We start from the raw sequence: 12434 nt of genomic DNA, 5'->3' as shown, positions 1-12434 counted from the left end.
AATGAGAGCGTCCCGACCGAAAAATGAGTCGAGCGGCACACCCGTATGTGGTTTTCGATTTGACTCCCTTTTTGTAAGCCCTCCCTCCGCAGCCTTTCAAAATCTTCGGCTTAACCGCTTGCGTCTTTGGAGCTTCAAATGAAAGAAAGCAGAAAAAGATCATTTGTTTTCCGGACTAACTCCGCCACATTCTCTTCCTCAGGTCCGACCCACCCATCGGCGGGTCCCTTCGGCCATCCGCCCCACCACCCCGGAAACTTCCTCCCCCCGGCACCCCACTTAGGTAGGAGCGTCATGGGTCCCCACTCCGAACGGCGGAACGGACTAAGGTTTTCACCGGTGTTCCATCCATTTCCAGAGCCTTTCGGTCGGCCGCCCTCCTTCGGTGGCCTGGGAGCGCTCAGTTCCTCGGCGTTCGGAGGATTAGGAAATCCTGCACTAAGTGAGTTTCAGCCTCGCGGGTCGGCGTTTTCTAGCAAAGTTCTGGCAAAAAAACAAGAGGACGGTGGAGATACGCATTTAACTTGGGTCCCGCTGTGCTTTTCCGCGTGTTGAATCCCTGACAGCGGCCAACTCCATGTTCGGCCATAAAGATGGCCCCAACTCGCAGCAGCACTTTGGCGCGGGCGCCAACAGCAACCACCAGGAACCCTGGAACCGCCTACACCGCACGCCGCCCTCCTTCCCCACGCCCCCGCCCTGGCTGAAACCCGGAGACTCGGAGAGGAGCGCTTCAGCCGGTTCGCACGAGAGGGACAGAGATTCTGACAAACGGGACTCCGCGAGCAGTAAAGAGGACAAAGACAGGTGGGTGTCCCGGACAGAAAAACGAACAAAAAGCGTGGAGAAGCGCTGGCAAGCGGTCTACTTGACGGTTGCCTTGACCCGACGAGCTAGACAGACAGAAGTGTGCCTGCCTCATTTGGAGGATTGTAGCTGCTATGCCCATACCTGACCACCGGGCGGCACTAGCGCGGTCTTTCACGAGGCCTAATCGAGCCTTTTGCGTTTGCAGGGAGCCGGCGGAGAAACGTCACCCGAGCCAGCCCTCCCCGGTGCCGGTCGCCCCCGCGGCTCTCCTCGGTCACAGTCGTCCCCCCGAGCACCACAGGAGCCACCCGCCCCCTTCCTCCGGAGACCCTCAGAGAGACAAGGATAACAAGTCCAAAGACCGAGAGAGGGAAGCGGCCGACTCTTGGAAAGAAAGCAACGCGGACGAGCACAAGCTCAAAGACAAGCAGCGCGGCGACAAAGAGGCGGCGGCCGTCCACGACGGGCGAGCGTCGGAGGACAAAGCGTCCAACAGGAGCGCCTCCTCGCCCTACGTCAGACAGAGCAGCCTGGAGCGTCCCAACAGGGACCTCGCCGACAAGAAGGGCGAGGTGAAAGTCAAGGAGGAGCGGAAGGAGGAGCAAGACGGCGCGGCGGAGAAAACCGCCGAGCAGCCCTTGGCCTCGTCGGCGCCCGGCCTCCACCCTCCCTCTTCCGCGAGCGCGGCGGGGGTCCACGCCATCGGCGGATTCGAGAGAACTCGAGCGGTGGCGCCGTTCGTGGGCGTGGGCCCGATCCCCGGCGCCGAACGCTTCCCTTACCCCGCCTTCCACTGGGACCCCATGAGGGACCCTTACAGGGGACTGGACCTTCACCGACGGGACCCCCTGGCTCGGGATCTGCTGCTCAGGAACGATCCGCTCCACCGGCTGACGGCGCCGCGCCTTTACGAGGCCGAGCGCTCCTACCGGGACCGGGAGCCCCACGACTTCAACCGCGAGCACGCGCACCCGCTGGCCTTGGAGCAGAGGCGGGAACACGAGCGCGCTCACCTGGAGGAACGCGAGCGCCTCCTCCGGGAGGACTACGAGCACGGGCGCCTCCACCCGGCCGCGCACCACCCGGCCCTGGACGGGCACCTGCCCCACCACGCCCAGGGCCCGGCGGCGCCGGGGCTCGCCGGGATGCACTACTCCAGGGTCAGCCCCTCGGCCGCCGCCCACCAGAGCGCCGTCCTCAATAAAACTCCGCCCGCCGCCTCGCTCAGCGCCCCGCCCCCGCTCATCCCGGCGCCGGGCGCCCGGCCGGGCTCGCCGAGACGGACTGCCCCCCTGGCCGCCGATATCCGAGACAGAGCCCCTCGCAAGGACATCGAGGCGCGGTGAGCCCTCGGCCCCGTCGAGCGGAAAGTCTCGGAAAGCCGCTTTGGATTTGTTCCGTCGCTCCGTCGTACGAAGCGGAGCGGGATTGTGGAATGTACGGATCCTTTGGCAAAGGGTGTAGATACGTTGTACAGTGGCTGTGCCGGCTTCGTACCGATCACGCTACCGATATGCAAAAGGGCCGTTTGAAAGCTTTACTTTGGACAAGTGTACATACGTGTATCTAGGCAGTGATTGGGAATGTGCTTTTGCAATTTTTCTCCTTTGGCATCGTACCCCCAGCGTTCTACTATGCAACAAGTCCGGCGTCGCGACGGGCCGAAAGGCCGCATTCGCCCCACAACTTGACCGCGTTGCTCCAACGGCTCACCCCACAGATACAAGCTTTAAGTGAAACGTATCCGGCCGATAGTTTGGGCACTCGGTCGGGACTTTGGTAGGACGCTCCCTTACGTACCGACTTTCGTTTCGCCGACATTGGGAAACATGTCGCCCGGAAGTGAGATTTTGCGTTTCGCGCCTTTTCCGTTCCGTATGTCTTTCCCTTCCTCAGCTACGACCGTTAACCGGCCTCCAGCCGAGATCGCTCTTACCGGTTTTATGTTCTCTTTTTTAAGCGGCTCTTTTAAGTACCTTACAGGCGTTATTTAGCGTGGTTTAGAGCGGCGCCAACTCGGAGGCTACCTGCACACCTAGGAACGCACGCGCCTGAGCGACGGCCGTTCGGAACGTAACGCCTCGTCGAGTTGAGGAGCGCCCGTATCGAATTCGACATTTTGCACCACGCCCAAAAAAAAAAAAAAAAACTGCGTTAGAAACGCGAAGGCTCGGCGGTAAGTTGAGGAGCGTCCCTATTGTATTTCAACGCGTCGTACAAGCAAAAAAACGGCATGGCAAAGGTGAAGCCTATCGGGATTTCGCTCGGCGGCGGCCTTCGGTCTTGTTGCGGGGGGAATGTAAACGCAAATTTGCTCCGGAGAAGGCGTGTAAAAACATGATTTTAGGACTCCGTCCTGTTAGTGTATTCAAAGTGCTTTCTTGAGGTGTGCTACGTACAAAATCAAAAGAAGAAAACAAGGACGTTTTGTTTCCAACGTGGAGAGGTTTATTTTAGTAGTCCACCGAAGGTTTTACAGTAGATGTGCGCTTCAAATTCGGTGAACGTTTTGTGCGTTGATATTTTACTACATAAAAAAATGTTCACCGGAGCCATAGTGGTTAGTTGATGCATATTGCAAAAAGATTGTTGAATGAGATGTTTTTTTGGCCGTTAACATGTACAGGTGAAAAAAAAACAACAAAGTCTTTGTAGATCGTGTACAAAGTTGTCCAAAAAATGAAGTGACTGAATCTTCAGCATGCCCCTCATTTAAACGTGTTCTGTAAATTGTGCCATGTTATTAAAAAATGTGTACTAAATTTGTCTTTGGAATATTAGTCTCATTGCTGATTGCTCATTGCTGATTGCTGAGGTTTTGTTGGGTTTTTTTTTTCTTCGTCACGGTACCTGGAAATTCAGGGGAACTTAAAGAGGCTTTAATGCCTACTTCAAATTTTAATTATACAAGAAGATTTGAGAGATGAGTTGTCATATATGTAGTTGGACCACCCAATGAAATTCTTATTCTGCTCGCTTCCCCGAGCAGCAAACTACATTCCACAATCACACCGAGACAACGGTGCTCATAGTGTAGTGCGGAATATCATGTAGTGCAAAGTTTTTAATGCAGGATATTGTTTATGCATGCAGATTTGCTGGCGAGGGATTAGTTGAGAATCCGAATGGCTTGTGGGGGTTTTTGTACGTTTTTTAAGATCCCGTCCGCCGCGGCTGCCGTCTTGTGTTCGCTCTCCCGGCGTAGACGCTCGTCATTAGTCGTCATTAGTGAACATTCATCGGTGAACTTTCGTTTGGCTCGGCGATACTCGGCGCGGACCTGTTGCGCCCGGACGACGAAGCGGCCCCGGCCTCGGGCGTGAGGGGCGCGCTAGGATGAAGTGACCGGGCTGCTGCCACCGGCGCCCGGCCCGCCGGCGTCCGCCGCCTCGGGCGACGAATTGCTCGAAATGCGCCGGACGAGTTTGCGTTGCGGAGGGGCGGCGGACTTTGCGAACGTGAGATCGAGCGGCCGCGTCGCGACGGAGGACTTCGACCGCTGCGACTTCCGGACTCTTCTTTTTCCTAATAGTCAGTAGTCCACGTTCCAACATGAAAATAACCTAAGTCGGGGACGTCGCAACACGGGGGTCCGCTGTATTTCCTTTTCATTTGTTCCATTTGGAACAAATACAACCATCACCCTAACCCTAAACCCTAACCCACAGGCCATTGGGATTCTCAACAAATCTTTCACTCGCTAATACCCCTCATCGCCAGTCCCTTTACCGCATGCACACATGCACCTTACAAACCCCGCAGAGTGCAGGAAAGCAGCTAAATACTTGATATTTTACACGAGCATCCTCATACGTACACAGTTTCTTCTACTCCCTGAGGATTTTGTTGTGCGGTATTACGACGCATATGACAATAAAACTCTTGAATTCTATCATCAAAGCCAGTTTGCATTTGATCCGTTAGGATGACCGTTGTTAGCATGACTGAGCTGCCAACTTTACAACGACCTGTTAGCATCCTCGATGTTGACTCAAGTTGGATTCTAAAAAACAAAAGCTGTCAAAGGGCCAAAGCCAGCCGGGGAAATGAGTTGTTTTTCTTCCTTTGGCGAGACACGGCGGTGACACGGACACGTGTCTTTCTTGTTTTCCGGGCGGAACAAGGAGCGCCAGCATTCATCTTCTCTCGCATTGATTTGAGCAGGTGAATTCCCAGGAGACCCGGAGGACTTTGTGACATCGCAGAAAGCAAAACAAAAGAATCTGTCGTGACGGCTGTGGAACTTGCCGAGATGATCCCCGCACGACTGGTTGACACCATTGCGGGCAAAGGTCCTTTTTGGGACCAAAATGCTCCAACGCTCGGATTAGGGTTTCTACTTCCAACGAGGGTTGCAAGTCTCTGCGTTAGGCTTTCAAACCCAGGTTTGGTTTATAAACAAAAGGGTTGCGGGTTTCAAGGCTAGCTTCAAGTTTCAACCGACCTTTTCGAGCAACAGCTTTCCTGTCAAAGTTACTGTTGGAAAGAATTGGACGAAGCATGGGTCGGAGTTCGAAACAAAGGATCGTTCCAAATTAGGGTTACGAGCTACTTTTAAATCCAGGCTCAGGAAACTTGGGACACCTACGGGAAGTCATCAACCCTAAGCCTAACCCTGTTAAATGATGGCGATACGCAATGTCGTCCCGCACCGGGTGGATTTTTTTCTGTTTGACAAACGAACAGCATAACCACCAGAAAGACCAAAAAATAAAAACAGGTCGCAAACAAAAACTGAGGTTCTCTCTCTGTCCAGGATTTGATGTTTGACGCCACCGTGAGGGCATGAAAGGTACTTCTTATAAACGCATCTCTGGCTCGAGTCGCTCCTCATAAATGAAGGGGAGCGTTTCAAATCGATTCAATCTTCAAATAAGGTGTTCCAAAATAAATACATGAAAAATGCGGATTCCATAGGCCTACACCCAACAAAACAAGCAAACACTAAATTGTTGGACCGCTTTCCCATATTTATAATTGATCATCTTTAATTGTGCAGAGCAAATAAAAAGGGTACAGGTCATCCCTATTCCCCTAATTGGGGCCAAAAAGCAGTTTGTAAATTGAAGACTGATATCAGTCTACCCAAATCGTCTGGATTTGGACAAAATAGGTCACCGGCCCGAACATCAATAGAACTAACAGAAGAAGTTACAAACAATGTAGATGAGAAAAAATATATTGCGTTGGAATTTGTATGGATTGATAGAAAGCCTTCGAGACTATGGATCACCGTATACTCTAACGGAAAATACACAACTGTGGGGCTAGAGGAACAGCTTTAAACTGGGTAAAGTCCCGCTTGACTCACAGAACGCCGGATGCTCGGCGAGGACTGTACAGATTCGTGTGCGCTACCATCGTACTGTACCGGGCCCACAGCTTTTTCTTTGATATAAAAATGACCTATACTTGACATCTGAAAAGCTCATATTCGCCCCTTCGCAGACGATCGTATCATAATCAATACCTATTGCTCGCTGATTTGACCACCTTTAAGGCAGCTTTCAAATCGGAATTTGAAGCCACGGGAGGCAAGTCTCCCTGTCTTCCTGCAGTACATCTTTCCAACGCTGGAGAGCAGCATAGCCAAAGCATCGCAACTGGCATGGAAGGCCCCCCCCCCCCTTCCCCAACTGTTACAAATGCGATGGGTCCCCTTTTACCGTGGGACGCACATAAACTAATCGTGCTCGAGCACTGACTGAGTCCTCTTCCAAAGTTAAGGACTCTTTGGCACACGTCACATCCGCCGCTCGCTCTGGCTTCCGCTTCGCTGTTCGAGTCAGCGAGCAGCTTCAACATCCGCGTCAACATAAGCCACGCTCGTCTTTTTCCTCCGTCATGTGTTCCGCGGCTCCTTCCGCCTCGTTGTTCTCGTTTCAACCAAAGGCGCGTTCGTCGGACATGCTCCGTTTCGGCCGCTAGCGCCGCGATAGCCTGCCCGCGCTCGCTAACATTCCGGCGAGCGGCACGGCCGGCGGACGCCAAACTCCGGGAAGGTAATTCTCTTCGCTTTTTTCTCCATTTTGGTCGACGTAATCGTTGCGGTTGTCCGAAGCGTTCCGAGTGAGCCTGCTCCTCCCGAGTCCCGTTTTAGACTCAATTCCAACAAATAACGTGTCGTTATCAAATAGGTTTGATGAAAGTTAAGAAAGCTTTAGGAAGTCATATCGGTGACGGGAAGCGCACCTGAGCGGCTGCACCTGCCGCATGGCCGCATGGCCGCATGGCGCGGCTCATTCCAAAATGTTTTTATCTCCAACTTGACTTTAGAATAGCGCTTGTTCGGTCTGTTGTTGTTGTGTGGTTGAAAGCAACATTTTTAAATCTGCTTTTGTCGTTTGACGTTGTTCTGGGCGCTGTCAACAGGCTAAGGTGAAATGTGGTTTGCACCCATTGGACAATAAGAAAACAAACCTTGCGATAACCACTCCCGTCCACGAGGGCCGCTGTCCTGCGTGGTGTCCACGTTTTTCGTCGCAAAACACATTGATTCGAAAGATCGGATTCGTTATGAAGCTCCTGCGGAGCTCTCCGATAAGCCGGTCAGTCGCGTTTACTGCGTGCCGGGTTGAAATTCTGAGATGTTAACTAAATGAGAGGATTTCGTAAAACGATAAAAAAAACGACATTTTATTATTTTCTTTCGTATTTTCTATTCTTTCAGACGGACTGATTCGCAGCAGTGTGACGCCAGCTAGTGGCTGGGAGGACTTAACTCGGTCATCAAATTCCCGCTTTTGTCGGAATGAGGGAAACAAGAGTAAAACCTACTGTAACTTCACGCCCGCCGCAGTAGCACACTCGCTGTCGTTGTTTTCTTCGGCGCGCTTCAAATCTCAGTTTCGGTCTTCAAAAGACAGTAGTGATACTAATAGAGTTAGACGTCGCCGGCGGAGGCGTATTCAAAACAATTTTAGAGACAAATAGCAGCAGCTGTCACGAAAAGCGAAACGCTGAATATCGGTACTCCCTAACCCGGTAGAACAGTAGTATGGATTTGTGAAAAAAATATGTCACTGGACATTCAGCACAGTACGGGTCGCCCCACCCAACAGTGTCATCGTGGCAACATTTTCTGTCCGCCCCAGGGAGCCATGGCGGACGGCCCGCCGAGCAAAGCGGCTACCGTGGAGATCCCTATCGACGGCAACGGAAACGCGGGCGCCCCGGCGGAGGACGACGGCCTCGAGCGGGTACGCCCCACGACGCCGACTCCTTTGCGTATCCGGCGGGGCGGCTTGCCGCGTGGCGCCGTCGTGTCATTTTCGGTCCACGGTGGGTGTCAAAACGGCAGCCGCCCGCCGCGCGTTAAAAACGGCTGGGTTTCGCCCCTTAATTCATCAGGCGGCGGCGGTTGGGCTGTTGAGATTCCGATTTTAGATGGCGGATGTCAGCTTCGATCAAGGATTTGGATGCGGCGGGCTCCCTAGACAAACGCTTGCAAGTTCCTGGACAAAATGCTGACACTTGCTTGTTTGCTAACTGGACTTGCGCGCGTGCGCGCGTGTGCGTGAGAGAGAGAGCTGCTGTGTTTACCGCGAGATAGCAACTCGTCGCCACAGCAACAGCAACTAGGAGGAACGCGGCTTTGCGATCGCATAGCAGATCGTCTGCAGTGAAGCAGCTAGTCAACACGAAATAAGAATGCACGCGGGCGGGCGGGCGGGCGGGCGCGCGCGCGCGTGGATAAAGATCAAGTCATTCATGCTTTCCGTGAATCTTGACGCCGTCGCCGCCGCTGGTCACGCGCGACCTTGATTTTCTTTTGGCGTCCTCCTGATTTGGGTCCTGTTTTTCTCGTTTCTTTTTTTGTTTTGTTTTTTGTTTGTCATTTGTTTGTGGTGGTCTGTGTGCAGGCGACAAAGCGACAGTGGCGTTTAAATGAGAAGGTAGGAAGCTGCGCGGGCGCCGGGGCGAGCGGACATCAATTCATGCCAATTCAAATCATAACTTTATTGATTAGAATGATTGGTGAAAGGTTTTATTTTTTGATCATATCGCATAACCCTAAAATATCAAATACATATTCGCAAACCAAAGGCCATCACAAATATTTACAGAACCGTCCAAAGTTTGTCAACACCTTTAAATTCACGTAGTCTCACACAGTAGGTAATCGCACAGCTGTTTATCGAAAGTCATTTCCGCAAAAAAATTCCAATCCTCATCACAAAGCTGATCCGAAAAAAACGAAACGTGTCAAATTCCCTCTACTTCCGACATTCTAAAACACGTTTCGGTCGGAGCTCGAGTAAACGATTCCCTGCATGTTGTCGCGTCATCTGGAAGCGCGGCGTATGAAAAAAGTTTCAATTTCAAGGTCTTTTCAAACTTGTGACTGGGACTGCCATCTTACATCCGCGCAGCTTACGAGCACTGACTGAAGCGTTCCTGTCTTTTTATCTTTTCTCCTCTGCGTGATCTCTAACACGGAAGCGCCGAACATATTTGTCACGTTATCATTCATGTGTTTCCCCCGAGGAAATGTCCCCTCCCCTTTGAGCTTCCCCATACACTTTAGAAAGGATCCAAAGCGCCTTGATGCAACTTATTTCCCCTCCTAACGTCCAGCGAATGAGCCTTCTCCGGAAGAATCCTAATTGCCCCCCCCCCCCCCCCCCCCCCCCCCCCCCCCCCCCCGCGGCACATACAGGACCTGCGGCAGGTGATGGTGTCCGGGCCGAACCTCAACGAGACCGGCGTCGTGTCGGGCGGCTGCGGCGGCGCGGCGGGGGCCGTCATCCCCACGGCGGGGGCCGTCATCCCCGCCGGATCCGTCCGAGGTAACCGCCACGTCGGCCTCGCCCGCCGCCGGCGACCGATCGACCCGCGGCCTTTAGTTTCGGGTCATCCAAAACAAAAGGGAAACGAGTGTCTATAGTGGCCCCCTCCCAAAAAAGAAAAAGGCGACACACAGGCTGAGCTAGTGTGCCGCCCCGAGGGGCAGCCCCGTTCTTCCAGTTAGTGGGGGTTTGGGCAACGTTGCGCGCGAGGCCCGCCAAAGCACAAGAGGTTCCTTGTCAAATGCCCGACGTGACGTTTTGCTGCCCCAACGGGCAAGTTTCCACCATGAGCCAAAGAAGCAACGATTAACAAGAGAAACGAGCTGCGCGCGCGCTAACCTCGTCCGTCCCGACTGCGTCTCTCGGGCCCGGCTGTGCGCTACAGCCCCCAATTTAACAAACGGATCCCCATCGCGGGATTAGCTTTTATTTCTTTCTTACTTCTTTTTCAGGGGTGTTCCTCTCAAATACGTAAGCCCGCTAATAGCTTCAGTGTTGCTTCCCCTCACTTCCATCTTTCAAAATTTGCTGCGATCTCCTCGGCGGGCCTCTTCCGTCCTGACAAATTTGACATTCTTCCCTTCGGGGCTTGACTTTTTTGGGGGGGGGGGGGTGCCACCCGCAGGTCCCGACGCGCGCGGCGGCTCGTCGGCGGCGACGGAAGAGAGCGCCCGAGGCGTGGCGGTGGAGAAGCTGGAGTCGGTCAAGAAGTGGAGCCTGAACACTTACAAGGTAGAAAGACGAAGCCGCGTACCAAGTCGTCCCTTTTCGGCGGCCGCCCCCTCGGCCTTCCCTCTCCTTCTAACCGTCGGGCGTATTTGTGCGTCGGCCCCGTAGAACCGAAGGGGCGAGCAAGTGGCTCCTTGCAACGAATCGCATTGACGCGTAGCGCTCTCGACTATTTTCCTGCCGAGACAGGCTGCCCGACGTTTTCCATCAAGATTTCAACAGGTCCTTTAACACGGGAGCGAAAATGACCAGGCGAACTAACGTAACGCAACGTAAAGTTTCTCGTAACTTCTTGAGAGCGTATATGATCGCGGCTCAGAGGCCCAAGTATGTCCCTGCCTAATTGGAAGTGAAAAGACCTCATTGAAGGTGGAATCCCTCCAAAAGTTCCATGCGAACGGCGTTTGTCTGGAGCACATCCGCGGAGTTCACGGCTCAACAGGCCGCGCCGCGGTAAATGCCGTCCCTTTTTTGTTTGTTTTTTTCCAGTGCACCAAGCAGATGATCTCGGAACGTTTTGGGCGGGGCTCACGGACCGTGGACTTGGAGCTGGAGGCCCAGATCGAGCTGCTGAGGGACACCAAGCGCAAATACGAGAGCGTTCTGCGACTGGCCCGAGCGCTGACCGATCATTTCTACAACATGGTGCAGACGCAGCACGCGCTGGGCCACGCCTTCGCCGACCTCAGTCAGAAGTCGCCGGAGCTTCGGGTGAGGACTGAAAAAACGTCGTTCGCTCAGCGTGAGGCCTCACTAGGCTGTGAAGAAATATCGTTAAAAACAAAGAAAACAACTGAAAATATCCTCGTTTGGATGAGGATGGACAACAAAGACAAATGCTATTTTTGTCTAAACGGACTTCTGAATTTTTTTTTTATCGTCAAGAAAACCGGGTTACTGAAAACAATTAAAAACAAAAAGATCCTTTCAGTAATGACGGGTAGACGTTACCGTTGACACCCCCAGTGTTTTTCTGCCATATATACAGCGGACCCCCGGTCTTCGACGTCCCCGCCTTACGTTTTTTTAGTCCTCTATTTCCGCCATTTTTTTCGCGTTACGACAATCGTGGCGGTCAGTGTGTGCGCGACTGCGAGTCGCTCCGCGCTCATACGCCTGCACGCGTCATACACGCGTCCCCGCTTACGTCACTAGGACGCCGGTCTGCTCTCGGTCGGCGTCGCGGTTTCCAAAATGGCGGAACGTTCCAGCTTTGTACGCCTGCGCGTGCTTACAGAAACGTGTTTATAGTGCGTTTCAGTGCTTAAACTTTTTGGGTTAGCCGCGGGTCCCATGATAGCTCGAAGATGTTTTATATGGAAAGGAAGCCGGAGATAATCCAAAACAACCAAGGAGGCCAGGCCAGGCCAGGCCAGGCCAGGCCAGGCTACCCTCACTATGGAACGTGGCCGGAAGAAGCTCGCCACGTCACTTGAAGCTAAAAGCGAAATGAAGAAAAGTCGAAAGGTTCGAGTGAATCCCGATCGGCGAATAGGGCACCGATGCCGACGCTCAGAGCGGAGCGCCCCGCCGTTCCGTTCGCGAGAAAGGCCCGCGCGAATCCGGCCTCCGTCTCGTCGTCCGCCCTGACGCCGCCCGTCTCCGCAGGACGAGTTCGGCTACAACGCCGAGACCCAGAGGTTGCTGTGCGAGAACGGCGAGACTCTGCTGGGCGCCGTTAACTTCTTTGTGTCCGGCATTAACACGCTCGTGAACAAGACCATGGAGGACACGCTCGCGACCGTCAAGATGTTCGAAAACGCCAGGTAGAAGAAAGAAGCTCGCTCGCTCGCTCGCAAAGTTGCGTCTTTGGGCCGGGCGGAGCTTCAGAAAAGGTCCCTTCAGGTTGGAGTTCGACGCGTACCGCTCGGACCTGGAGGAGCTTAGCTTAGGGCCGCGGGACGCGGCGGCCGCCGCCCGCGTAGACGCGGCGCAGCAGCAGTACCGGGCCCAGAAGGAGAAGTACCAACGACTGCGTTCCGACGTCGCCGTCAAGCTGAAGTTCCTGGAGGAAAACAAGGTGGGTACGTCGGCGCTCGAAAGACGAGCGGTCCGTCGCCCCAACGGGCCGCTTTGAACGCGCGTTGACCGCGACGGAGGTCGGGA

The 12434-nt window shown here is 53.8% G+C and overlaps 2 protein-coding genes across 24 annotated transcripts in view; both read left to right on the top strand.

The window, feature by feature from the left end:
* The window catches only part of auts2a (activator of transcription and developmental regulator AUTS2 a), a 129632-nt gene extending 126047 nt beyond the window's left edge, over positions 1–3585 (top strand). For 6 of the 13 annotated variants that reach the window (XM_088440610.1, XM_088440606.1, XM_088440605.1 and 3 more), the window contains 4 exons: positions 203–283; positions 359–442; positions 555–807; positions 1016–3585. In XM_088440610.1, the coding sequence (XP_088296736.1) occupies positions 203–283; positions 359–442; positions 555–807; positions 1016–2156 (1559 nt within the window). In that variant the 3' untranslated portion in view covers positions 2157–3585. Of the gene's footprint in view, positions 1–202; positions 443–554; positions 808–1015 lie in introns of all 13 variants that reach the window. The other 7 variants (XM_088440604.1, XM_088440600.1, XM_088440602.1 and 4 more) reach the window with 2 other exon arrangements.
* Positions 3586–6662: 3077 nt separating this feature from the next.
* Positions 6663–12434, top strand: part of LOC148408243 (arfaptin-2-like) — a 33633-nt gene continuing 27861 nt past the window's right edge. For 5 of the 11 annotated variants that reach the window (XR_015868555.1, XR_015868554.1, XM_088440644.1 and 2 more), the window contains exons 1-8: positions 6664–6812; positions 7905–8009; positions 8673–8705; positions 9470–9599; positions 10225–10331; positions 10818–11039; positions 11937–12094; positions 12174–12348. Coding sequence is in view for 9 of the 11 variants with exons in the window: in XM_088440644.1 (XP_088296770.1) it covers positions 7911–8009; positions 8673–8705; positions 9470–9599; positions 10225–10331; positions 10818–11039; positions 11937–12094; positions 12174–12348 (924 nt within the window). In the remaining 2 variants the exon portion in view is untranslated. Of the gene's footprint in view, positions 6813–7871; positions 8010–8672; positions 8706–9469; positions 9600–10224; positions 10332–10817; positions 11040–11936; positions 12095–12173; positions 12349–12434 lie in introns of all 11 variants that reach the window. The other 6 variants (XM_088440643.1, XM_088440641.1, XM_088440639.1 and 3 more) reach the window with 5 other exon arrangements.

The sequence above is a fragment of the Hippichthys cyanospilos genome, chromosome 18 (assembly GCF_059441005.1).
Source record: "Hippichthys cyanospilos isolate Australia breed blue-spotted pipefish chromosome 18, RoL_Hcya_1.0, whole genome shotgun sequence".
Lineage (NCBI taxonomy): Eukaryota > Metazoa > Chordata > Actinopteri > Syngnathiformes > Syngnathidae > Hippichthys > Hippichthys cyanospilos.
The sequence above is the reverse complement of the archived record's forward strand: the minus strand, read 5'-3'. Positions and strand labels throughout refer to the sequence as shown.